At 48.5% G+C, this 21,159-nt stretch overlaps 8 protein-coding genes across 8 annotated transcripts; 3 read left to right on the forward strand and 5 right to left on the reverse strand.

Moving 5' to 3' along the window:
• Nucleotides 1-212: 212 nt before the first annotated feature.
• Nucleotides 213-2,256, reverse strand: N7457_004402 (MDR family MFS transporter; the record flags this gene model as incomplete). The annotated part of the gene is made up of 4 exons (XM_057175447.1): nt 213-520; nt 608-1,338; nt 1,444-1,856; nt 1,978-2,256. 4 exons carry the CDS (start codon nt 2,254-2,256, stop codon nt 213-215), a joined length of 1,731 nt encoding a protein of 576 aa, XP_057032494.1.
• A 1,175-nt stretch (nt 2,257-3,431) lies between these two features.
• N7457_004403 (uncharacterized protein) lies at nt 3,432-5,135 on the forward strand (the record flags this gene model as incomplete). Its single annotated transcript, XM_057175448.1, has 2 exons — nt 3,432-3,465; nt 4,339-5,135. 2 exons carry the CDS (start codon nt 3,432-3,434, stop codon nt 5,133-5,135), a joined length of 831 nt encoding a protein of 276 aa, XP_057032495.1.
• A 267-nt stretch (nt 5,136-5,402) lies between these two features.
• Nucleotides 5,403-6,939, reverse strand: N7457_004404 (aldehyde dehydrogenase family protein; the record flags this gene model as incomplete). Its single annotated transcript, XM_057175449.1, has 3 exons — nt 5,403-5,516; nt 5,575-6,459; nt 6,523-6,939. The coding sequence occupies 3 exons, from the start codon at nt 6,937-6,939 to the stop codon at nt 5,403-5,405; spliced, it is 1,416 nt and encodes a 471-aa protein (XP_057032496.1).
• A 446-nt stretch (nt 6,940-7,385) lies between these two features.
• N7457_004405 (DUF323 domain protein) lies at nt 7,386-9,968 on the reverse strand (the record flags this gene model as incomplete). Its single annotated transcript, XM_057175450.1, has 5 exons — nt 7,386-7,632; nt 7,684-8,581; nt 8,637-8,852; nt 8,912-9,591; nt 9,670-9,968. 5 exons carry the CDS (start codon nt 9,966-9,968, stop codon nt 7,386-7,388), a joined length of 2,340 nt encoding a protein of 779 aa, XP_057032497.1.
• Nucleotides 9,969-11,938: 1,970 nt separating this feature from the next.
• On the reverse strand, nt 11,939-12,368 carry N7457_004406 (uncharacterized protein; the record flags this gene model as incomplete). Its single annotated transcript, XM_057175451.1, has 2 exons — nt 11,939-11,983; nt 12,090-12,368. The coding sequence occupies 2 exons, from the start codon at nt 12,366-12,368 to the stop codon at nt 11,939-11,941; spliced, it is 324 nt and encodes a 107-aa protein (XP_057032498.1).
• A 1,330-nt stretch (nt 12,369-13,698) lies between these two features.
• N7457_004407 (uncharacterized protein) lies at nt 13,699-14,579 on the forward strand (the record flags this gene model as incomplete). The annotated part of the gene is made up of 3 exons (XM_057175452.1): nt 13,699-13,830; nt 13,895-13,943; nt 14,002-14,579. 3 exons carry the CDS (start codon nt 13,699-13,701, stop codon nt 14,577-14,579), a joined length of 759 nt encoding a protein of 252 aa, XP_057032499.1.
• A 1,089-nt stretch (nt 14,580-15,668) lies between these two features.
• N7457_004408 (uncharacterized protein) lies at nt 15,669-17,141 on the forward strand (the record flags this gene model as incomplete). Its single annotated transcript, XM_057175453.1, has 1 exon — nt 15,669-17,141. The coding sequence occupies one exon, from the start codon at nt 15,669-15,671 to the stop codon at nt 17,139-17,141; it is 1,473 nt and encodes a 490-aa protein (XP_057032500.1).
• A 624-nt stretch (nt 17,142-17,765) lies between these two features.
• Nucleotides 17,766-19,689, reverse strand: N7457_004409 (inorganic phosphate transporter; the record flags this gene model as incomplete). The annotated part of the gene is made up of 3 exons (XM_057175454.1): nt 17,766-18,061; nt 18,120-19,547; nt 19,611-19,689. The coding sequence occupies 3 exons, from the start codon at nt 19,687-19,689 to the stop codon at nt 17,766-17,768; spliced, it is 1,803 nt and encodes a 600-aa protein (XP_057032501.1).
• Between the last annotated feature and the right edge of the window lie 1,470 nt (nt 19,690-21,159).

The following is a 21,159-nucleotide window of genomic DNA, read 5'->3' on the forward strand; positions in this document are numbered from 1 at the left end:
TATGGTAGGCATGATATATATAACCCACTCGATAGTCCTACTCCAATAGAGTATGTAGGTAGCCAGCCTCGAGTACCCCCCAATCTCCTTCTTCGATGCATTCCTCCATTCCGTCCTCTCTCTAAGCTATCCAAATCATCTTACAAGAGAGATAATTTCTATAACGAGAAAACAGCTATAACTCCGTTTGCATAATTCTCTGAACATTTGTTTCAAGCACCGCCATCACTGGGTTTCTTCGCGTTAACATTGGCCCATTTGTTGCATAAGCTGAAGGGAACAGTGAGGCCGCAGGCCGCGATAGTAATTGCGAAAACAATCTTGATACCCCATGCGTACGCACGGACAACTCCATCCAGCTCGGCTCCAGAAAATAGCCGGTGCACATCAGTGGCACCGGTACCCGTGACTAGAGCGGGATCGACGCTCGGTGCGGTGTTGGCAAGCTGGTGCACGATCTGGTTAACGAACCCGGATTGCGCGGCTGCGAGCAAAAGTGTGCCGCCGACAGATCGAGCGACTGTGCGCGAGGAATAAATTTAGCTTGGGGATACAAGGGGACGAGAAAAATTGACCATATCCCAGGACAGAGCGAAGGAGAACCTACATATAATAATCGCAGTCGTAGGAGCCATGTCGCTTGGCGCGGCAAAAGCCTGCGCAACGACGACCGGGACTTGGAGGGCGAGGCCGTATCCGAAGCCCGCTAAGATCTGATACCCAACCCATCTGTCCGCCGAGGTCCCAATGTCGAGAGTATACAGGAGACCGGCGGCGATAGTCACGATAACAGAGCCAGCTACCATATAAGGAGTTGCAATACCCGTCTTTGTGATAGCTCTGCCTGAGCCATATGTGGCAATGCCGAACATGAGAATGAGAGGAATGTTGCGTACACCCGAGTCAATCGGACTGACGTTGTCGATGCTTTGGAAATAGATAGGTAGGTAATAAAGCGTGACGAAATACGCTCCAGCGAAGAAGAAGCCCCATACGCTGCTAGCCCAGACGGTTCTCTTGCGCATAATGCGTGGCGTCAGCATGGCGCGCTCACCTTGCCATATTTCTGCAATTATAAGTGCAACGACTATGACGACGAAGCCGACGAGTAAACCGATAACGACGCTAGAACCCCACGCATGGGTTACACCGCCGTACTGAAGAGCTAGAAGCAAACAGGCTAGTGCACCCATTGTAAGCACCGTTGCTATGGGATCCATGTGTAGAAACTTCTCCTTGAGCGTAGCCTGGACCACTTTAGCAGCTTTAGGGGTCTTGAAGGTGAGCAGGATGACAAAAGCCGCCAGACCACCGATTGGAAGATTGATATAGAAACACCTAAATTTGTCACATCAGGACAGGTCCGGTCATGGCGGAATGAGATAACTCGAAATACTCCCATGTTTGCAACAAAGACAAAGCAGGGAATTTTTCTTGACTCACCATCTCCATGATGCCCCTTTGGTAAGCCCTCCACCAATGAGTGGTCCACAGACGCCGGCGACACCATATGACACACCAATGACCCCCGTGTAAGTAGCTCTTTTGGTGGGCTCAGCAGCAAAGGCAGAAATCGTGTATACTCCAGGCGCGATACCCGAGGCACCGAGACCGGAGATAGCGCGTCCAACAATCAGAGTCGTTGAGTTTGGGGCGACAGCGGCGATCAAACTCCCAAGTTCAAAGATGAAGATTGCCACCAGGAAACTTGCTTTGAGGGGAAAGTATTTATACACTTTACCCCAGGTTGACTGGAAGGCTCCGAGCGTCATGAAATAAGCCGAGCCGTACCACGAGATATCGTCAAGCCTGTGGAATTGGTCGGTAATCTTTGGAATAGCGGTTGCAACAATGGTCTGAATGGAGAGTATCAGCTTACTAGCGTGTGATATATTGCATTGGCAGCAGACGACTCTACGAGAAGCTTGGAGCGGTAGAACTCGCCTGATCCAGAGAACAGAGGGTGATACTAAGTACGAGCGCAACCATGATGAACAAGGCTTCGATACCTTTCGGATAATCCACAACAGGTTTTGGCGGCTCATCCACAGCTTTGGCTTCAGCAGCAGGACCATCATCTACACCATTAACAGACGAGAATGCCATAGTGGACGGTGTTTTAGACTCGGCGGTCTGATTTTCCTTTTCCGGCTTGACCTGATATGTTTGCCCTCCGATTGCTCCGAGGTTGCCGTTGCCGTTGCCGTTGCCGTTGCCGTCCTCCGGCAAGGGAGGTGGAAGGGCTGATGGAGACATGTGTGTTTGTCGTATGGCTATGGCTCAAATGCTTCGACTTGATATGAGACTCCGCTTTAGCGACGCTTTAAGGTTAAAGTAACTAAGCTTTTATAAATAGTGCTGTTGAAATCTACGGAGATAATAGGTATCAGACCCTTATTAGCGAGAGCCCAGCAATTTTGGTAACAAAATTATAGGGGCCGGTCAGTATGGTACATGCCCAAATATCAATTGATTGTACCCAGGTAGCTTTTGGGGCTCGCCTACCACCGTTAACTCCATTAATTCCATTAGTTCTGTTAATTCCGTTAATCCCGTTCGATCTCATTCTGGGGAAAGTGTCTACTAGACCCTGTTTTCCCCGTTCGGGTTTAACGCCACGATACAAGCCAAGCACCCCACGACTTCTTCTGATAAGAACAGGCATTCTCTACTCAACTCAATCATGGAGGAAGACTTTCAGCCTCTTCCAGCAGTAAATTTCAGGATTTGCTATTAATTTGCGGCATTTGTGACCGCAACAATGATCCTTTTAAACGCCGACCTCCGAGAAACAAAGGAAAACAGACTACACGGGGATGGATGGACCGTCTGAGAAGAAGAATGAGAGGGATATAGATAGGGGAAAGGTCCATATAAATGCCAGAGATATTGTGCAAGAGGAGAGTGGCGGCGTGGCTGCTTGCAAAGGTGGCTCACAACCCTCGGTGATGATTGAGAGGCACGCAGCGATTACCAGCTCGCTTCAGTCTGAAACGCTCTCGTCGAACCCCACGGAAACCTCTCAAACCGGGGCAGTCCTGAATGTTATCGTCGAGAATATACCTGTCGACTGTATAAGGCTGAATGATCCACTGGAAGATATGGACACTGGTTACAGCGGACAACTATGACAACAAAGGTTGAAGAGATCCAGAGATTTGTGGATGGCACGGTTTAATTGCAATATCCTATTACAGTATTTTTGATCGAGCAGGACAACGCTTTCTCCGCGAGCAGAAATATTGTCCAATGCAACTCTCCCTCCTCCCCGAGGCTCGCATCTGTAGGCCTCAACAGGGAGTCTGGCTGCTACAAAAGGGGGCCACTTTCGGCGCGGGTTTGGTGGTGATCGGGAATAGGGAGAGCAACTTGCCGAGGCCCAGCACGAACACCGCCTACCTACCTACCTTGGAGGTGCATAGCTCGGAAAGATGACCAACAGCGCTTGGCGGGTGCAGAATAGTGGTCAGGGGTGATGGGGTGGCCGAGGAGCGTGTCGCTGAAAATTACGGTGGAAAGGCGGCTGTTTCTGGCGCCATTTTCATAGGTCCTTGCATTCAATATGCAAGCCGGCAACGTCGGCTTTTGACATAAGCATTTGTTTTAATCGTTGGGAGAATAAATGTAATATTGATTCTTCTATCTCCTCACGACATTGTTTGCCCCCACGATCAAAACCTGAAGAGGATTGTTATCTGACAGCGGGACTGGGCTCATGAGAATACGAAGAGCTAGTTGCCTCTTTGTTCGAATGACAGGGTATAACGGGGGCTTGTGGTGAATCGATGACAACGGATAACTCCATTAGGGGGTAACGGGCAAAGATCGCCCGAGAACGGACTTCCGACGAACTTGCCAGTTGCTGTACACGAACGGGAGGTAATTATTTCAGAATCCCGCGGAAATGGCAACTCTTTCTTACTTTAATACAGCTTGTGTACATAGTCATCTTGGCTCCGCCAGTTATGATGCCTCAAGAACTTATCCGGCCGATGTACGGAGCACAAGGCTAAGCTAGATACCATTTGCATATCCCGTTGATCTTCTAATCCAATGTGAACCACACTTCACAGACCGTCTAGCCTTACCTTTAGCCATTGCTGCCTGGCCGGGCACAGGATACTATATAGAGCTCTGATCCCTACCGTAAGTTCTTTGGCCATCGACAAGGCTTAGCCCTTGGCTTAATTACCAGCTCACTCCCGCGTTCGGCCCCCATACTATAAGCCTAGACGGTACATATCCCGTCTATACGAGGCTTGGCGAGCGAGTCAAGCTAGAACGAAAAAAAAGAACAGGTTAAAGTCAGTCCATTTCACGAGTCCCAATCTTCACCAGCAACTCCTCAAATCACGGCTATCTTCCGTACAAGCTGGCTCCTCGTAGCCCTGCAAGCCCTACGCTCCTCGGCTGCAACGCCCACACTACCAGAGGTCCTGGAGGTGGACCTGATATTCCCACGCAACGATACCTTCGCCCCCACCGCACTGACGCCAGTTGTCTTCGCCGTGCAGAACTCCGATCTCATCTCAATCCTCGACCTACAACTCTCATGGAATATCAGGCCGATCAGCAGCGAACGCTGGGGTGTCTCAGACGGTATGAAACTGAACCTGGGCGAGACCTACAACGACACGTACTTCGTGCATAGTTCCACCGAGCAGCTGAACATGGAAGGTATCTGGAGACTCAGTTGGACCCTATCATTTCTGAACTGCACCTCCGTAAATGGCAGTGCTCAAAACTCCCGCTTCGGCATAGGTGATGAGCTTTACTTCAGCACCAGAAATGACACCCAGGCGCAGGACCTTGCCGCCGCGACGGAAGAGGGCACTTGCGCTAAGCTGCCGTCGTCTACGTTGAATGTTACGCGCTTGTTAGATGCCTCGGGTGGAGATTACCCTGAACGCTCCTCGTGTGCGGCTATTCCTTCTTCAGCGCCTGAACCTAGTCCTTGTAAGGTTAAGATGGATTCGGCGGCTGCATTGAGTCTGTCTGCGTCGATTACGGCAACTGCATGTGCCCGCACAGGTGCTATGATCAAATGCTCGGGTGCAGCCTCTGGAGTACAATCCTCGATCTGGAAGGTGTGCGTGCCAGCTATCTTAGGTTGGCTTGCCCATAACCTTGTGTGATTAATTTTCCTTTGTTCTGATGGGTCAATATTAAGCAACGTGGTAGCTTCTTTGTTTGTATTGAATGTTCTAGTGTGAATAAAGTCATAACGGTATCCATGACTGTGCCATTAGTATACCTAGCGGTATCATTTATCACAGCTCGTAGGGAAAGGAAAAGACGTTGAAGATTGTTGAGAAGGCACTCATTATCCTTCAAGTAGTAGTCCATCTAACAAATCCTGTTTTCATCTCTGAGAACATGCAACCATGAAATCTAGCCCATATCTATTTGGGGTAGTCCTTGATGTGGTGGCTCTTAAGTTTGACAAACTGCTCAAATCCGAATCGGCTCAGAGTAACACCGCGACCAGAGTTCTTCCAGCCTGTCCAGGCGAGATCCTGTAGGGCACTTCGGTTAGCGGGGGATGGCAACAATAATACAAAAAGCTGCACTTACGGGACTAGGGAAGTCTGATCGGTTGACAAAGACAGTGCCAGCCTCAACACGCTCAACCAGCTTCTCAGCTGCAGCAACATCCTTACTCCAGACACTGGCAGTAAGACCAAAGTTGCTGTCGTTCATCAGACGAACAGCCTCGTCATCACCTGAGACCTTCATAACAGGGATAACAGGTCCAAATGTTTCATCCTTCATCACAGCCATATCATGGTTAACACCAGTCAACAGGGTAGGCTTAACATAGTTGCCGTTTGGAGGGAAGTTCTCGAAGGTTTCATTAGCAGGTGTCTCATTCCTTGCGCCCTTATTGACAGCATCCTCGATGTGCGCAAGAATAGCCTCCTTCGCCCGCTTAGAGACGACAGGCCCAATTTGGGTCTTGGGATCGGAGGGCTCGCCAACACGGTAGTTGCCCAGCACCTTCTTCACTTCGGCGACAAACGCATCATAGACTTTCTCGTGAACATAGACGCGCTCGATCGCGCAGCAGCTCTGTCCACTGTTGAAGATGGCACCATCCACAACTTCCTCAGCAGCCCATGCGAGATCCACATCCTCTCGCACATACGCTGGGTCCTTGCCACCGAGTTCTAGACCAACATTGACGATGCGATCAGAAGCTGCCTTTTGTACCGAAAGCCCACCGGCCTCAGAGCCAGTGAAGCAGATGTGGTTCACTAGAGGCGATCGCACCAAAGTTTCAAGCAATGTGAAAGATCCGCAGTGGAAAAATTGCAAAATATTTTCGGGAAGACCAGCTGCGACAAAAGCAGACGCAAAGTGCTCGGCGATTGTTGGAGTCTGGGGGGATGGTTTGAGGATAACGGCGTTTCCAGCGAGAATGGCGGGGATCAAGCTGTTGACAAGGGTGAGGTACGGGTACTATGGATCCACTAATTAGTGGACTGCGGGTATACCAATATCATCATCACAGTTCAAACTCACGTTCCAGGGGAAGATAATCAGGACCACACCGACAGGGGACCGCTTGATATACCGTCTGAAACCCTTTTCCTCTTCTCCATGCACGATTCCTTCCTCACCTAACACGGAAGTACTAATACGGGTCAAGTAGCGACTACGCTTGATAGCGGTCGCGACTTCGACGCCGGTATAGGCGATGGGTCGGCCCATCTGCTCAGTAATCTCCCGAGCTAATTCATCTTGCTTCTTTTCCAGAATATCAAGGGCACGTTCCACAATCTTCTGTCTTTTTTCTAGAGTTGTGGACTGTGAGAATGATCGGAAGGCTTCTTGGGCGGTCACGGGGAGCTGTTTCAGCTCATCCTCTGAGATACCGGTGCGGGTGACAACGGGCTCATTAGTAGCAGGGGAAATGGTCGTAATAGTCTCCAGAGACATCATGTAAGATATTTCATGTATGATTCAAGTTCATCTATCAGGAGAAAAGAAGGAATTGGAGACGATGTTGGGGAAAGGACGAGGGGCAGTCACGTTACGCTCCCCGCTGTTTATCTCTTATCGCGACAATGAGGTCATTGTCATCGGGGATCCCCCAGACAACTTCCGCGTACCTGAATGTAGATATAGTCTAATCAGGGTCTATTTACAGATCTCTCACCAGCCGCGCTCCAGCCCATGTATAACGATAATTATGCCGGTACCAATTGACGCTGGCATGTGTTAGCAGGTTGGTTTCTTGACAGATTGAGGGGTTGTTCTTACAAGGTGGTCCGGCCAGCAATTCTGGGGAGAGTGGCCCAAGAGCCCCCGAGAACGATATTGTGCTTTCCATCGAAGAAATCCGCTGTTAAGATAATTTAGTTGGAGTCCCAGTGTCAACGAATTTACCACTCACATGTGTATCCAGGGTAGATATCCATAGATTTGAAGCCTTCGTGTGGCGTTAACGGCGTGCTAGTCCATTCCCAAACACCACCCATATCACCCTGGCCAGCTAGCTGGTCGCCATTTGGAGTGACGGGAATAGGGTGCCAGTGTTTGAATCCAACATTGCAGCCGCTGAGATCACGGAATATTGTCTGGTCGGCAGAAAAGGGTTCGGGACCCTTAGCAACGCCATTGACTCCATTGCTATATATTGGGTTAGTTTCTGTCGTAGGAGCGCCAAGATCGCTTACATACCTCTGATCAATCGTGGCTTGATGTTTCTTGAGCTGATCGGAGTAGTGATATATGCTCCGAGCCTCTTCAAAGGTAGGAATCCTGCAATGCATGCTCTTGGCGTAGCCAGCAATTTCGTCATAAGAAGCAATCAATGGCCAATCCTCTGCAAGACTGAGAGGCACAGGTCCGAACACTGTTCGAACTGAGAAATTGCCCAATGGAAATCCTGTAGTGCTGGTGCTGGGAGAGGCCTGAGTGTTTGAAGAATCAATGCCTCTGGAAACAGGATTGTCTTGATCGGGGTTCAGCACCCAGGACGCAGGGTATGTTTCAATATTCTCGGCCTGCAAGTACTTCGCATATTCGCCATTGGTGACAGGGCGTGCTTGAGCTTCAAAAGCATTCACGGTAACTGTTCTTTGAGGCTTTTCGTTGTCCCATCCAAATGATTGCTTCGGCATCACCTCCTCATTACAGTCGTCCAAGCCAATTTCCAAGGATTGAGAGGGGATGCTGAACCACTTGTTTGGTTTTTCGTCTCTCTTGGCCTGGCGACTGATTTGTTCAAAATCGGGACGAGCGACCCCAGTAGGAGGGAGGGTTTTATCACTCTGGAGCAGCATATAGAGGAAAGTCTCGAGATGCATCGCTTCGTGTTCAAAGCCAATCCAAAGAGCTTCTGCGAGCGCGCGGTCTTGAGATGCGTATCCTTCGTCCAAAATAGATCGGGCACGGTTTCGAACTCTCTCTTGATAGTCCAAAATTTCGTCCAACTGTGGCCATTGCTCAGGTATCTCGCTGTGGCTGTGACATTGCGCCGGATCTTCAACGTCGGGATCAATGCCACGCTCAAATACCTGTTTATAATGCTTCGGCTCTGTAAGTTCCTCTTGCAAAGCCCGTGCCAGATGAATGTCTATCGGTAAATAGAATTAGCAATTAGGACAAAAGTATGTCTTTGGAAGACATACCGAAGAATGTAGGAATGTGGCCAAGATAGAAAATCAGGGCGTTTCGAAGGCTGATTGGTTTGGACAAAAGCTCCTCACGAGGAATCATCGTTTTGGTCATGAGATCCCATGCGGTCCACAGAGATTGGAAATTTTCGATACTTGGGATTGCCTGGGTGGCATAGTTCGATGGATTCGTGGACACATCTAGCGCAGCTGGTGAGAGCAGATGAATATCTATCCCAAAACAAGTCAGTCATTTGCAGTTTCAGGTAGGCTAAAAGGTCAAAGCTTACGGTAATCATCTGTGGAATTTCCAAACTCAACTTGAGAAATCAGCTCTGCACTGCGCCACAGCTTTTCCCGTTCGTCGCGCCCATACTTCCACGCTTCTTCGAAGATAAGCTTCTCTCCTTTAGGGATCCGGATCCCATTGATGGTCACATCGACCTTTGGGGAGTAATAGGCTTGATGGCAGCCCTCGCGTTCATCATAACCAGTCACGATGTCCCATTCATCGGCCTTGAAGGCCTCGAAGCCAAGAACGGCGTTGGCATGCAGCAGTCCATTCTCGTAGAACTGGTGGGTAACTCCTTCGCTGTCGTTGTAAGCCCTATACACCTTTTCCGGATTCTTGCATGCATCCAGTCCAATAAGCATGAAGTCAGACGGGCTCAAAAGGTTGGAAAAACCACCGAGGAACTCTGCAGCACTGGAGCGATCGAAATTGCCCATAGATGAACCCATGGACATGACCACTGTGGGCCGTTTCCTGTTCTCGGGATTTTGCAGCCAGCTAACAGCATCATCGTAAGTCCCATGGAGACCATGGAACCCTACATGCAAAAAGCTCTCGGGTGATATCTCGGAGAACGTTCGCTGCAACTCCACCAGCGAGAGGTCCAAAGCATAATAATCTACTTTCTTCTCTGTTCGCTCACATTCACGAAGCAAGATCTCGATCTTGCGCAGATTTCTAAAAAAAAACCAAGAAGAAAATGTCAGCACTCTGATAGGCAAGTTCCTTTTAGCAGGGTTATGGCGGCTAACGGACCCACTGCCAAGCTCCACTAGCTGTGCATTTTCTGGAATGCGCTCCACTATCCGTTTCGCATGAGTGGTTAAAATCTCAATCTCCGTGTTGGTGAGATAGTATTCGTCCAAGAATGTGATCTTCTCGAAGAGCTTCAATCCTTTGGCATCGTAGAGTAGAAGGGTGGGGAAGGTGCGCTGTTTGCCGGGTGGCGGGTCCAAATTCTTGTAGATATTATCCACCAGAGAAAACTCCATGTCATCCTGTTGAATGTTCACGATTTCCACCGTATCGAGGTTTCTGAGCGCGGTAGGAGACATAACTATGAGAGCACAGACGTCAATACAGGAGTCAAAAGGGTAAGTAGGTGGTTCAGTGTACAGGATTTGTCAGGTGGATTGAAGTGAGGGAAAAATGCCTCAATACGGATGGCTAGAAATAGACACCGAAGGACTGAGAATCATACCTGCAGAGACCTGTAATTGCTACCTCTATGACAAATTATTATAGAACTGAAGCTGAGAAGGAGCCGTGGTTCAGGTCCAGGGGTGTAGCCGGTGATGCAGCGACTTGGCCTAGATGAGTGAGAATTATAAATGTCAAAAGGAGGGGAACAATCAAATTTCTAACAATGGAAGGTAAACACAGGGGCTTTATAATTTTACTTGAGCTGCAGACTCAACCCGGTTTCATCGCGACGTGTTTGCAGCAGGAACCCCCGCAAGTCTAGATCCATCGCCGAGTCGTATGAGTGGCTGATTACGGAAAGATCTGTGCCCACAGAGGTGGTGACAAAATAGACTAGAAAAAAACCGATCCAGCCGGGCTATGCCGCCCGACTTCAAGTAGCCCATTGGGTGGCTGCAGTTGCATTCTGCTTGTCGAGATGCCTCAATGTGGGGAGCTGCGAAGTTGCAGGCGGCCAGCTGCGGAATAAATGAGGTCATAGTGGGTATTTGTCACTTTTGTGAAGTTTGCTTGGTTGATTGTGTTTGCCAATTTTATTACCTAGGTAGTTTGCTCTGTTTGGCTGGTTTGTACTATATCGGTGCCTGATAATTCGGCCAATACATTTGGCTTTGTTCACTTTTATAAGAGACCATGGATGCAACCTCCAAAGTTCTAGTTTCAGTATAAAGACTTTGTTTGAGACAAAGGCTTTGTTACAAGTGGTGAGAGATCATTCATTATTCTATTTTTAAATCAACAAAGCTATCTATTGAAGGTCCTTTGAAGACTTCCGTGATAAGCCGAGTTTGGGTCAAATCATGGCGAAAATATTTTGGAAATGTTAGATTAAGGTAATGAATCAATTTGGAAAGGGGTAATAGCGAGATTTAGATTAATTAAGCGGGATGCGAGGGATGTCAGGGCATATTACTCTTATTGACAGCTGCAAGAAACTTGACCAGCCTCGTCATGGTTAGTAAACAGTTCAGTCGGAGTGATCCACTGGGACTGATATCCTCTGAGTGAGTATATGACAAGGATGACTGGATACTTGCAGTGGGATATACCATTGTAATAATCTGAAGCTTGATGATCAGCATTGAGGGAGCAAAATGTAATTCTCAACTAATCTCCACACCTTGGTCTTCTGGATAATTCTTTGTATTTTTGCTGAAGTCAAAGTCAATGCGGGCGTTTGGTCATCCAAAAATTAACAGAAACCTCTTTCCAACTAGGTTATGTTTCTTTGGCTCATCGAAGCGCGCATGGGACTAGTGTTCGGCGTGACATTTCTAAAATCGTATTGCGTATATTATTACTCGGTAAGATTTTAGCTAGGAGTCACCTAAACTTCTTCAAATAGAAGTAAGAGCCCTGTATGTGAAAGTTCGCTTTTGTCAATCCTGCTAAATTCCCTGGTCTCAATCTAGGATGTTGCAGGAACTACCCGATTGGGTAATTTCCACCTCCGGCAAATATAGAAAGAAAAGCTTAAAACCAGGCAAGTGACAGATCACATAAGTACATATAATCGACTCAGCCGTCACATCCTCAACTTAATTTAATATCTCTCTGCTACACTTATCGATAAAGCATCAAAATAGAGAGCTAATTAGCATAATAAAGATCGCCTATTGGCTGTCACAATTGTTCTCAGTCTAGAAATATTATAAGGTGTGTGGGCTGATAGCTTCGAGGCCGTCTATTGCGTGCCAACTTTTACGGAAGAAAGTTATCTCTACGTAGATATGAGGAGCCTTAAAAAGGTGCAGGTATCATCCGAATATTTAGCTAGATCTATTCACAGGTCTTTAATGTATCCAGCCTTTACATGCTTCTTTCACGGCAACCGATCCAGCCCAGTACCCCTTTTCATTGCCCGATCCTATAAAATGCGAGTCAGTATTAATTCACCAGGAAAGGGCCGGAGAATAGAAAATGGAGTCACCCACCAAAATGTATGTCGGCATGAACTTTGACATCCATCTCACCATGGAAGCCATGGCGCCACGCCACAAAGGTCCCTTCGCTCCACCCAAGATATCCTTCACAACTTCCAGAGCAAATTCTGCAGGTGTGCTCCTGGTTTTCACATCTTTTCCAACGCCTCGCAACTGGATTGCCGAAAGTGCCTTTTGGTAAATCGAGTTTAATGGTAATATCAGATTAGAATGTGACATGACATTGGTAGCGATAGAACCAGTTATCAAGGAAACAACGCGGATGTCAAAGGGCTGCAGCTCTAATTTCAGAGTTTCACTCCAAGCCATAAGTGCAGCCTTTGAGGCGTTATAGACGCCTATCAGAAGTTATTAGCACGCGATTGAATTTCTATTATAACTGTCAATGTGGAGGACACTGACTCATCCAGGGGACATATAAGAAACCCGAGATAGAGCAGAGGTTCACAATAGTACTGCTCTCTTTAGTGGCGAGAAGTAACGGGGTGAAAGCTTGTGTTAGCGCAATAACACCCAAAGGTTTGACCTCGAAAAGCTGCTTGGCTTCTTCAATAGAAATATCCAGGGCAGGGTAAACGAGGGATTATGGTAGAATCCTCGTGGTGATAGCTGCTTTCCCGTCCAGGAAGGGATATCGTCTACGGAAAGCTTGAGAGAAGTCATTAAGGGGGTGTGCGTCCGCGAAATATCTGAAAATTTTAACATAAAGTTATCATAAGTGTATTAGAGGTAAAGTTTTGCCTTTTTGGTCAGTTTCCTTCCTAGAAAAAAAGGTTAGGTTAGAAAGATTGATCTTACCTTTAGGCGTTATCGCTGTGGCTTCGCGCCGTCCTCGATAGACGGGCCAACATTTATATCACAGTAGGCTATGGGTAACAGCGCTTAATTAGCAAAAATGCTCCCATTTAATATGAAGGATCTAGCTCTAAAGAATTCTGAGTTTGGGATTAAGGCCCACTGCACGACACGGCCTTCAGTTGGGCGGTTTAGTGCTCGCATATGCTCGTGTCCTCGCGTTGTCCTTGAGGACACGCTACCACAGCGCGAACACAGACTGTAGGCAGTGGTACGCTCTTTTTTTTTTTTTTTTTTTTTTTTTTACCTATTATTCAGAAATCGCTATATTTGGTCGCTATATCCGCTCATACTGTGAGAAGTACTCACTTTGACGCATGGACTCTGGCCCCAACGCTGCCCAGCGAGCCTGGGGTCCTTAGCACCGGCCCGATCACTCTAGCGCACTGTGGTTGCTTACGCACCTGCAGATACATAGCATGTCTAATCAGGTTAGCCAAGTTTCACCCTGCCCTCACATCCACTTCTTTGTCTTTGGCATTCAGACACTGGAGTGAATCTGCACTCCCTTCACGCTCCATTCAGACTAATGAGTAACAAAGCAACCATCTTCTAACAAAGATGAAAGTGGATTAGCTTTACCCATGCCAGGGCTACTTCCGGTATCGAAATTACCCTTGGAAGTCCAAGGACTGGATCTGAACAATCAGTCTGCATATTTAGCGCTTGAGGTACCTTGTCATAAGCATATCTCATGTCTTCGTGGCAAACATGGAAGATGAGAAAAACAAGGCGAATCTTTGACCATTCCCTGTTAGATCACTAGACATAAATTAGTTCCAAAATGTTTGGAACACTGCGCTATCTGCCTGAGAAGAAAGCCGGGGTATTCCTCGAGCGCGAGTTAGGGGTTGCGGCAAATGCGGCAACCAACAAATTCCAACATTCGGCCTGTGACAATTGTCGCGTCCAAAAGGTTGGTAATCTTGCTATGATCCCCCGCATGAATCTATGGCTTGGTTTCCCAGAATGACTAACAGGCGTATTTTGATGTGTCAAATAGGTTCGCTGTAGCGGACGCAGAGCGGGGTGTGTGCCGTGCAAGAGTCTTTCTCTTCCTTGCAGCTATACTCATACCCCCGTACAGAAAGCGAAGAAAATCAGGCTCCTAATGCTTCTCAAAAGCGAAATGAGATCTGTCCGGAAATTGGTGCGGAGGTCGCTGGATCTCCAACGCGGGGAGATGCAAACTTACAGCCCATGGAACCGCATGGGGAAGGCGGGAGTTATGTTGGAATAGATAGGCCGATCCATCGGATTCAAGGCAATGCGCCATCAGCCCTAGATCTAATTTTCAAGGAAGGCTCGGGTTGGTCTAGCTCCTTCGATTGGCTTCTGGAAGGGGAGGACGCTTTCAAGCCAAACTCGGTTGAAGAGATTGGAGGGCTCGGGGGGATTCCCCGCCATTGGAAACTCCGTAGCTTTGAATCAGAAGGCCCTTTGCCACAGCTATCACCCACTGGTGTCACGCTTCAAACTCATCAATTTACCACCACTGTGGCCCCGACCGTGGGCAACTCATCAAATACGGACATAACCAGTATCACTCTGGGGGAGCAATCAACTTACCCATGTCTCCCCTCTGCCGTCTTACTACTCCATGAATTAGAGTTGCCCCTAATAATGAAGATTCCACCGAGCGAGGGCTCGATTCCGTCCTATTGATCTACCAAGAAGTGCTCTCCTCGTGCCAGCGCATGATCTGTTATGAGTCCTGCCGCATCAAATCGGAGAATATGATGATGCTCGGAATGGTGGTTGAGCGATTAGCCATTCTCTGCGGGGAGGTGATTGACATCTTCCTCGCGAAGAGGGCTGTCGGCGGTCCAGAGGGATCATTCATACCACCAGCCATGATGGAGAGACAATCATTGGCCCTTAGTGGATACGAGATTGGAGGTAGTGACTACGAATACATGATGGGAGTGCTTGTGATCGGGCGACTGTCAGAATTGGAATCATTTCTAGGCCACATGAAGATGCTCGGGACTTTTACCTGCCACAGGCACCAACAGGCAAGAATGGAGCGGATCGATCAACAGGTTAAGGAAATATCTCGCAAGCTTGACATCAGTCTGTCCTTTTGTCGCAGAATTGCGGGTGGATCCGAAAAGGTCAGTGACTATGGATCATGGGGGGAAACACATAGAAGATGAAATCATCCTTTCAAAATGAATGTGGGGGTAGCATGATAAAGATCGCATATTTAGCAGGCGAGAGTTGCATTGTCACCATGGACCCTAAATCAAGTAGAAGTCACAAACACCCCATCTAGTCTGCGTCATAGTATGGATTCGTATAGAAGCGCAAACGTGAAAGGCAATATAAAAGGCGGGATAGTCATACGTTACTGTAGCATCATGTGTTGTTTCGGTTTCAGCGAGGATAACAATGGGATGGAAAGGAACAAAAGAAAGAACCAAATCAAGTCTCCTCCTACATACAGCTACCTTTGTCTTTGTGTCTTCAAGTGTCTTGATCGACTTTTTTTTACGACGCGCTGTCTCTCGCGCTAACGCGTCTAGAGAATAACATAAGAGCCAGCACTTTCTCATCTTGCCAACTTCCATCACCATCAACATCACCATCAATCGTCACTTTCTACTTTCTACTTTCTACTTTCTACTTTCATCTCGACGCGTGCAAGAACAACATTTTTCTTATTCCCATTTGCTATCTTCAATAAATCAAACGGGAAACAAAGCAAAAGAAAAAGTACCAAAGCGCAGGCAGATTGATAAACCATAGTCGATCATGGCCGACAACCCATCCCAAGTGGGGAAGGATGCAGACCTTCAGTCACCCCCGGGGTCCCCTTCCTCTAGTACAATTCCACCAAACCCTTTTGAAGGGACTGTGATGGACCAAGAAATTCTGATCCAGTTCAAGGACCTGTTCGATGCGGCCCCCGATATGCAAGCCGGCTCATCTACACCACCCGCCTTCGAAAAGGAGATGGGAGAGCTTGTGCACAAACTTCGCGAGATGTCAGAAAACAAGACCAAAGTTTTTGAATACATCCTCAAGGACAAGTCTCTCAGAGAAGACCAGGACGAAACAATCTCCTTGGTCTACAGTGCCGAAATTAACTATTTCCTCTTGCCAGCCTCAGAATACATTGCTCTGGGAAAGCCCGATAAAGCCTGGGAAACGGTCACCTTCGCGATGAAACTTGCCAAAGAATCAGGTAACGAGCTTCTGATTGGCAGGTGTGAGTATTGGATGGGTCGAGTCGAGTTTCTGCGCGGGAGTTTCACAGCCGCTCATAAACATTTCCTGCGGGCCCAGGTTTGTGCCGTGGATCCGGAAAAGGGTATTGAATGTCAGGAGCTGGATTTTTACTTGGATATTACCAGGCCTGGGATTACTGATTACACTCGTTTGGTTAGACTGCGTGCGTATGATAAGATTCTTACGACTCGGTATGAAAAGAAAGTTCGCGGAACCGACAACATCCCGATCGAAAGAAAGCGCAAAAGACCCCTGCTGACCTGGAGAGATGCTTTCTTTGATCTGCAGCGACCTTCCATAAAACAACGTGCGATTCACAAGATCCGGAAGCCTTGCCGTCCGGGGCAGGTTGTAACCAGAGTCAGCGAAACACAGCTGACACAGGAACTAGAGCGTTATCAGAACCCGGCCAATCTGTTCATTGGAAAGGTTCTGGCCGAAGAGCTTGGGTACAGCTCTGGAGAAGACTTCGACGATGACGCCGCAACGGAAAGTTCTGACGAATCCGATGCCGAGATCAGTTGCTCTGCACACAGTCTACACGGTACAGACGGCACTGTGGATGAGGACACAGCCGGCTCATCAAAGCCCCTGAGCAATGCCCAAAAGTCAACGCTATCCACAGTCTTGAGTAAGCCTCCAGGTCATCAGGTTGCACCCCATATGACTGATTCCGACTTGGCCACGGCCCAATACATGGTTGCACGCTCGATAGCAAAGCTCATCCCAGAGCTCCAGGAAATTCCAAAAGAGCCTTTTGTGTTTGGAGAACCTCACGAGCCGTCGAAGTACATGGATTTCCGGTTCAGGTGTTTCAAGGTTGGCCTGGAGCCACGCGGCCGCTCAATGACACTATTTTCGAAACTGCCAGGCGAGATGGTTATCTCTACCGAGGAATGGAAGGCTATGGAGCCTCATGCCCGCCAGCAGATTGTCACATGGGAGTATCTGATGAAGGTGCGATATGAAATGATGAGGGTTGCTGAACAGATGTGAATTGAGGATGGCAGATCACTACGACGACCGTGGCAAGATATATGTCAGTGTGAACATTGTAACTTATTTTCCTATTTTTTTTTCTTGTGGAATTAAATTCAAATATCTCATCAAAGAATATGTTTCCTATGTAGGTAATATATAACAAATAATGTATGGCCCAGCTCTTTCTTGTAGATATCAAGAAGAATGTACTGGGGAGTGGGATGTTAGAACTGGCTAATAATGTCAAAGATCCGGACCTCTTCCAATAAGCAGTTTCCTGGTCTAGCGGTTATGATTTTCCGTTAACAAATGCGATTCGCATATGTTCCGGAAAGGTTCTGGGTTCGATTCCCAGGGAAACTATTTTTTGTATCTTTTTTGGATTTTTGCGAGTTAACCGTTAGTGTACTCCACTTGGTTCGTTTTTGCAAGTCCAGAAAGCCCCAAGACCAATTGAAAATCTTTTCGCCATTAAGCTTTGCCACTACATCAGACATCTACTACGAGAATCTGTAACATAGATGAATGTGATTCCAAAATCTAAATTGATTTTTGAATGAAAGATGATTAATAATTTGGATATATACGCAGTGAAATCATGTGCAACTGATGCAAGAAAAACAAAGAAATGCCCAAGGTCTAAGCCCCGATGGCGAAATGAGGAGCGTTAAGAACCAAACCCATCAGACATCCACCTAGCGTACCGGCGATGGGGATGGTCATAATCCATGCGAACACCAACAGACCGACACGCTGGAAGTTGACAGCCTTGAGGGATCCATTGCAGAGTCCGACACCGACCGTAGCGCCGGTGATGCACATGGATGTGGAAACGGGGAGTGAGAACTGCGAGAAAACCAGCACAGTGATGGCGGCGCCCATCTCCATGGAGGAGCCGCGGGAGGGCGAGTGGTAGGTGATCTTGTTACCCATCACTAGTACAACGTTAGTAAAAAAGAAGAAATACTGGGATGAAGAAGGATCATTGCTCACCTTTCATGATGTTGTATCCGTAAGTGCAAAGACCGATGGAAATGCAGATAGCCAGAACGGCAAGTTGCCAGACAGGAACGGGAGACTTGGAAGCAGCCGGGGTACCGGTGGACCAGGCGGAATAGATGGCGGCCCAGGGACCGACGGAGTTACCGATATCATTGGCACCGTGGGCGAAAGAGGCAGTGCAAGCGGTGATGATCTGGATGAAGGAGTAGGTGTGCTCGACTTCGTTGGGGTATTTCTTGGCGTGGGCGTAGACGCGCTTCATGCGGTCACCCTCGGGAGTACCCTCGATACCACTTTGGGCGCTGTGAATGTCGTAATGGAAACCGTAGAGAAGGCCGACGGTGCAGACGGCGGGGAGGCGTTTCAGGAAGCACTTCATGTTGCGGATCTCGTAGATCTCACCGGGGCCCATGGGATTGTCGCGGAGAAGACGCATAGCCCAGCCGAGAGGACCACGGCTGTTGATGAGCTTGGCGTTGTGGCGGGCGTCAGACTGGGCCATGAGCTCGCGGTAAGAGAGCTGGTTGGCCTCGAGCTTCTCCACGGATCGCTCCTCGGTAGAGCTGGGGATGGAGGCAACACCGGTGGTGGGGGTCTTCTCATCAAGTTTCAATTGAGGCTCGTGATCTTCATCGTCTTGAATGACAGCATAGTTGGGAACCTTGGCGACCTCCGAATCGGTGGGAACTGGACGGTTGAAGAGAAGAGGCCCCTGGATGACCATCCACCATTTGACGGTGGAGTCCCTCTTGATGATGCGGGAATGGAGCCAAGGAACAAAGAAGATGGCAGACAGCAGACAAACACCACCACCAGTGCCCATGGTGACGGCAGCAATGTACCAGGAAGGCTTCTTGTTCAGACCGAGGTTGGGAGAACCCTTGTACACAATGGAAAGTGTGCAAATAGTGGCAGCAACCAGGAAGAAGAAAGGAGCACTCCAGACAGCCCAGGGGATGGGATTTTTCCGCATGTGCACGATGAACTTGATGAGCATGAAGATCACAGCGGCAAAGCCACCAGAAATGACAGGAGCCATGCCCAGACCAGCGAAGATGGCACCGAGACCCTTGCCATTGTTCCAGCCCCACTGGACCTGGGAAGCGCCAACAGTTGCAACACCGACACCGGCAACGGCAGAGATGAGGGAGTAGGTTGAGGAGACGTGGGCAGAGTGTCGGGTGCACCACATCACCCAGGTGGAAGCAGCGGCGAGGGCACAGGTGAAGGCAAGCATTTGGACGCCGGCATTATCCCTGAAGGCTGTGTTGGGGATAATACCGTTCTTGATAGTATCGGCGGTACGGGCACCGACAGTAACTGCTCCGAGAAATTCAAAAAGTGTACCGAGGATCATAGCCTGGCGATAGGTAATGGATCGAGAAGAGACACTGGTAGCCCAGGCGTTGGCAACATCGTCTTTGGAAGTGCAAGGGTTAGCCGATGTCACACGAGTATAGAATAGGAGGCTGTGGTACTTACTCGCACCGTTATTGAATGCGTCAAGCATTGCAAACAACGTGCCGATGGCAAAGATGTAATCATACTGGTGGAGATACATCTTGGTAGTTTGTATCGAGTCAAGTATCAAGTCAGGACTCAGTACTGGGCTTTTGTGTTGCACGGAGAGAAGAATAATCAAGACCAAGACGAATTGACTGCCTTTTATGTATGCAAGGAAGCTTTCATGGGTAGATCTGATCTCTCTACTTCCCACGGCTGATATGGACCCCGTGGCAAGCAACCCTCACCAGGACGACTGCCCTTTTGGGCCATCCTGACCACACGTGCTGGTCCTACTCGCAATCGGAGCCCATCAGCCATCGCCCGTTCCCTTGGTGGAGAGCAAATGCGTGAAAAGGTCTGGCCAAGAGTAGAAAAGCTCATTTCCGCAAGCTTATGGCTTCAAGCAAATTGGCACGGTCTTGGCAACGAGGGCGTAGCACATTTCAGTTCAAGCTACCATGGAACAGAACCCGATTAGGTATAGATTAGGTGCAGACGACCGTTGATTGGCTCCGGCTGACGGCCATTGGACGATTGCGGCTCTTGGCGGGGGTGGGGGCGCACGGCCCACATCTGCCTATGAGAGCCCTGATAACCTACACGTGGGTGTATAAGAGGTCCCCGGACTTGTCGCATGGCTCTGTTCTGGAAGACAAGTTCTAACTTTGTCCCTGGAGTACTTTGTCCCGGGGTACGTCGTGTTCACAGTTGGCTGACCGGGCCTCTGGACGCGAACGCACGTGTCCTCGTAGAAATCTCGGTGCTTTTGACAGCTTCCACAGATAGGTGGCGAGGGAAAAGAGAAAAAAAGGGCAATCAGAACGTACCTAGCATTGATGGTGGTTCAATGGTCCCAAGGGTCTGACCAATTCAAAACACAATCGCACCCAGGCTCGTGAGGGATCAACATAACGGTACCCCGTAACCGTATGCAATGCACTACATCTCACGGAGAATTGCTAGTTTTGGAAGTTGGATGGTGTTGGTAAATGCGCACCCATGCATTTTTAGCCCGATTGTCTCCCCACCCAACTAGAGGCGTTCGTATCTGTCCATTTCTCCGATATGGTCAATACCTCCCAGCTTGCATGCTTGCATGACCCTGCCGAAAAGGACGAATCAGTTGTAGCAATTCATCCCCGAGGGGCCTTTTTTGCCGAAATCAAGCCATCTCATGCTCGGACTGGGAAAACCTGTTAGTTCAGAAGGTGTTCGCCGAACCCTATATCATCGGCTAGCGCGCAACTGCTGGACCGTTGGCTGATATCGATAATGTCTTTCCGGGCTATGGAGCGTCCGGAAATGAAAATAGTCGGCAGGAAGGTCACATCCAAATGAATCGGTCCACTCACTGCTTAGATTAGCTTCACCAAAGCAGCGTGCAAGCAGAATAGTAGCTCATTGGCTAGTTGAGCATACATGTCAAACGTAATATTGTGCCATCTATTCTCGCGGATTCTGTCACATCAAAAGATTTTATTATACATTCAGTTAGTGCGCGAAATGACAAAAATAACGCAGCCCA

This window comes from Penicillium paradoxum (assembly GCF_028828445.1).
Source record: "Penicillium paradoxum strain IBT 22861 chromosome Unknown utg000004l_segment0_segment0, whole genome shotgun sequence".
In the NCBI taxonomy this organism is placed as follows: Eukaryota; Fungi; Ascomycota; class Eurotiomycetes; order Eurotiales; family Aspergillaceae; genus Penicillium; species Penicillium paradoxum.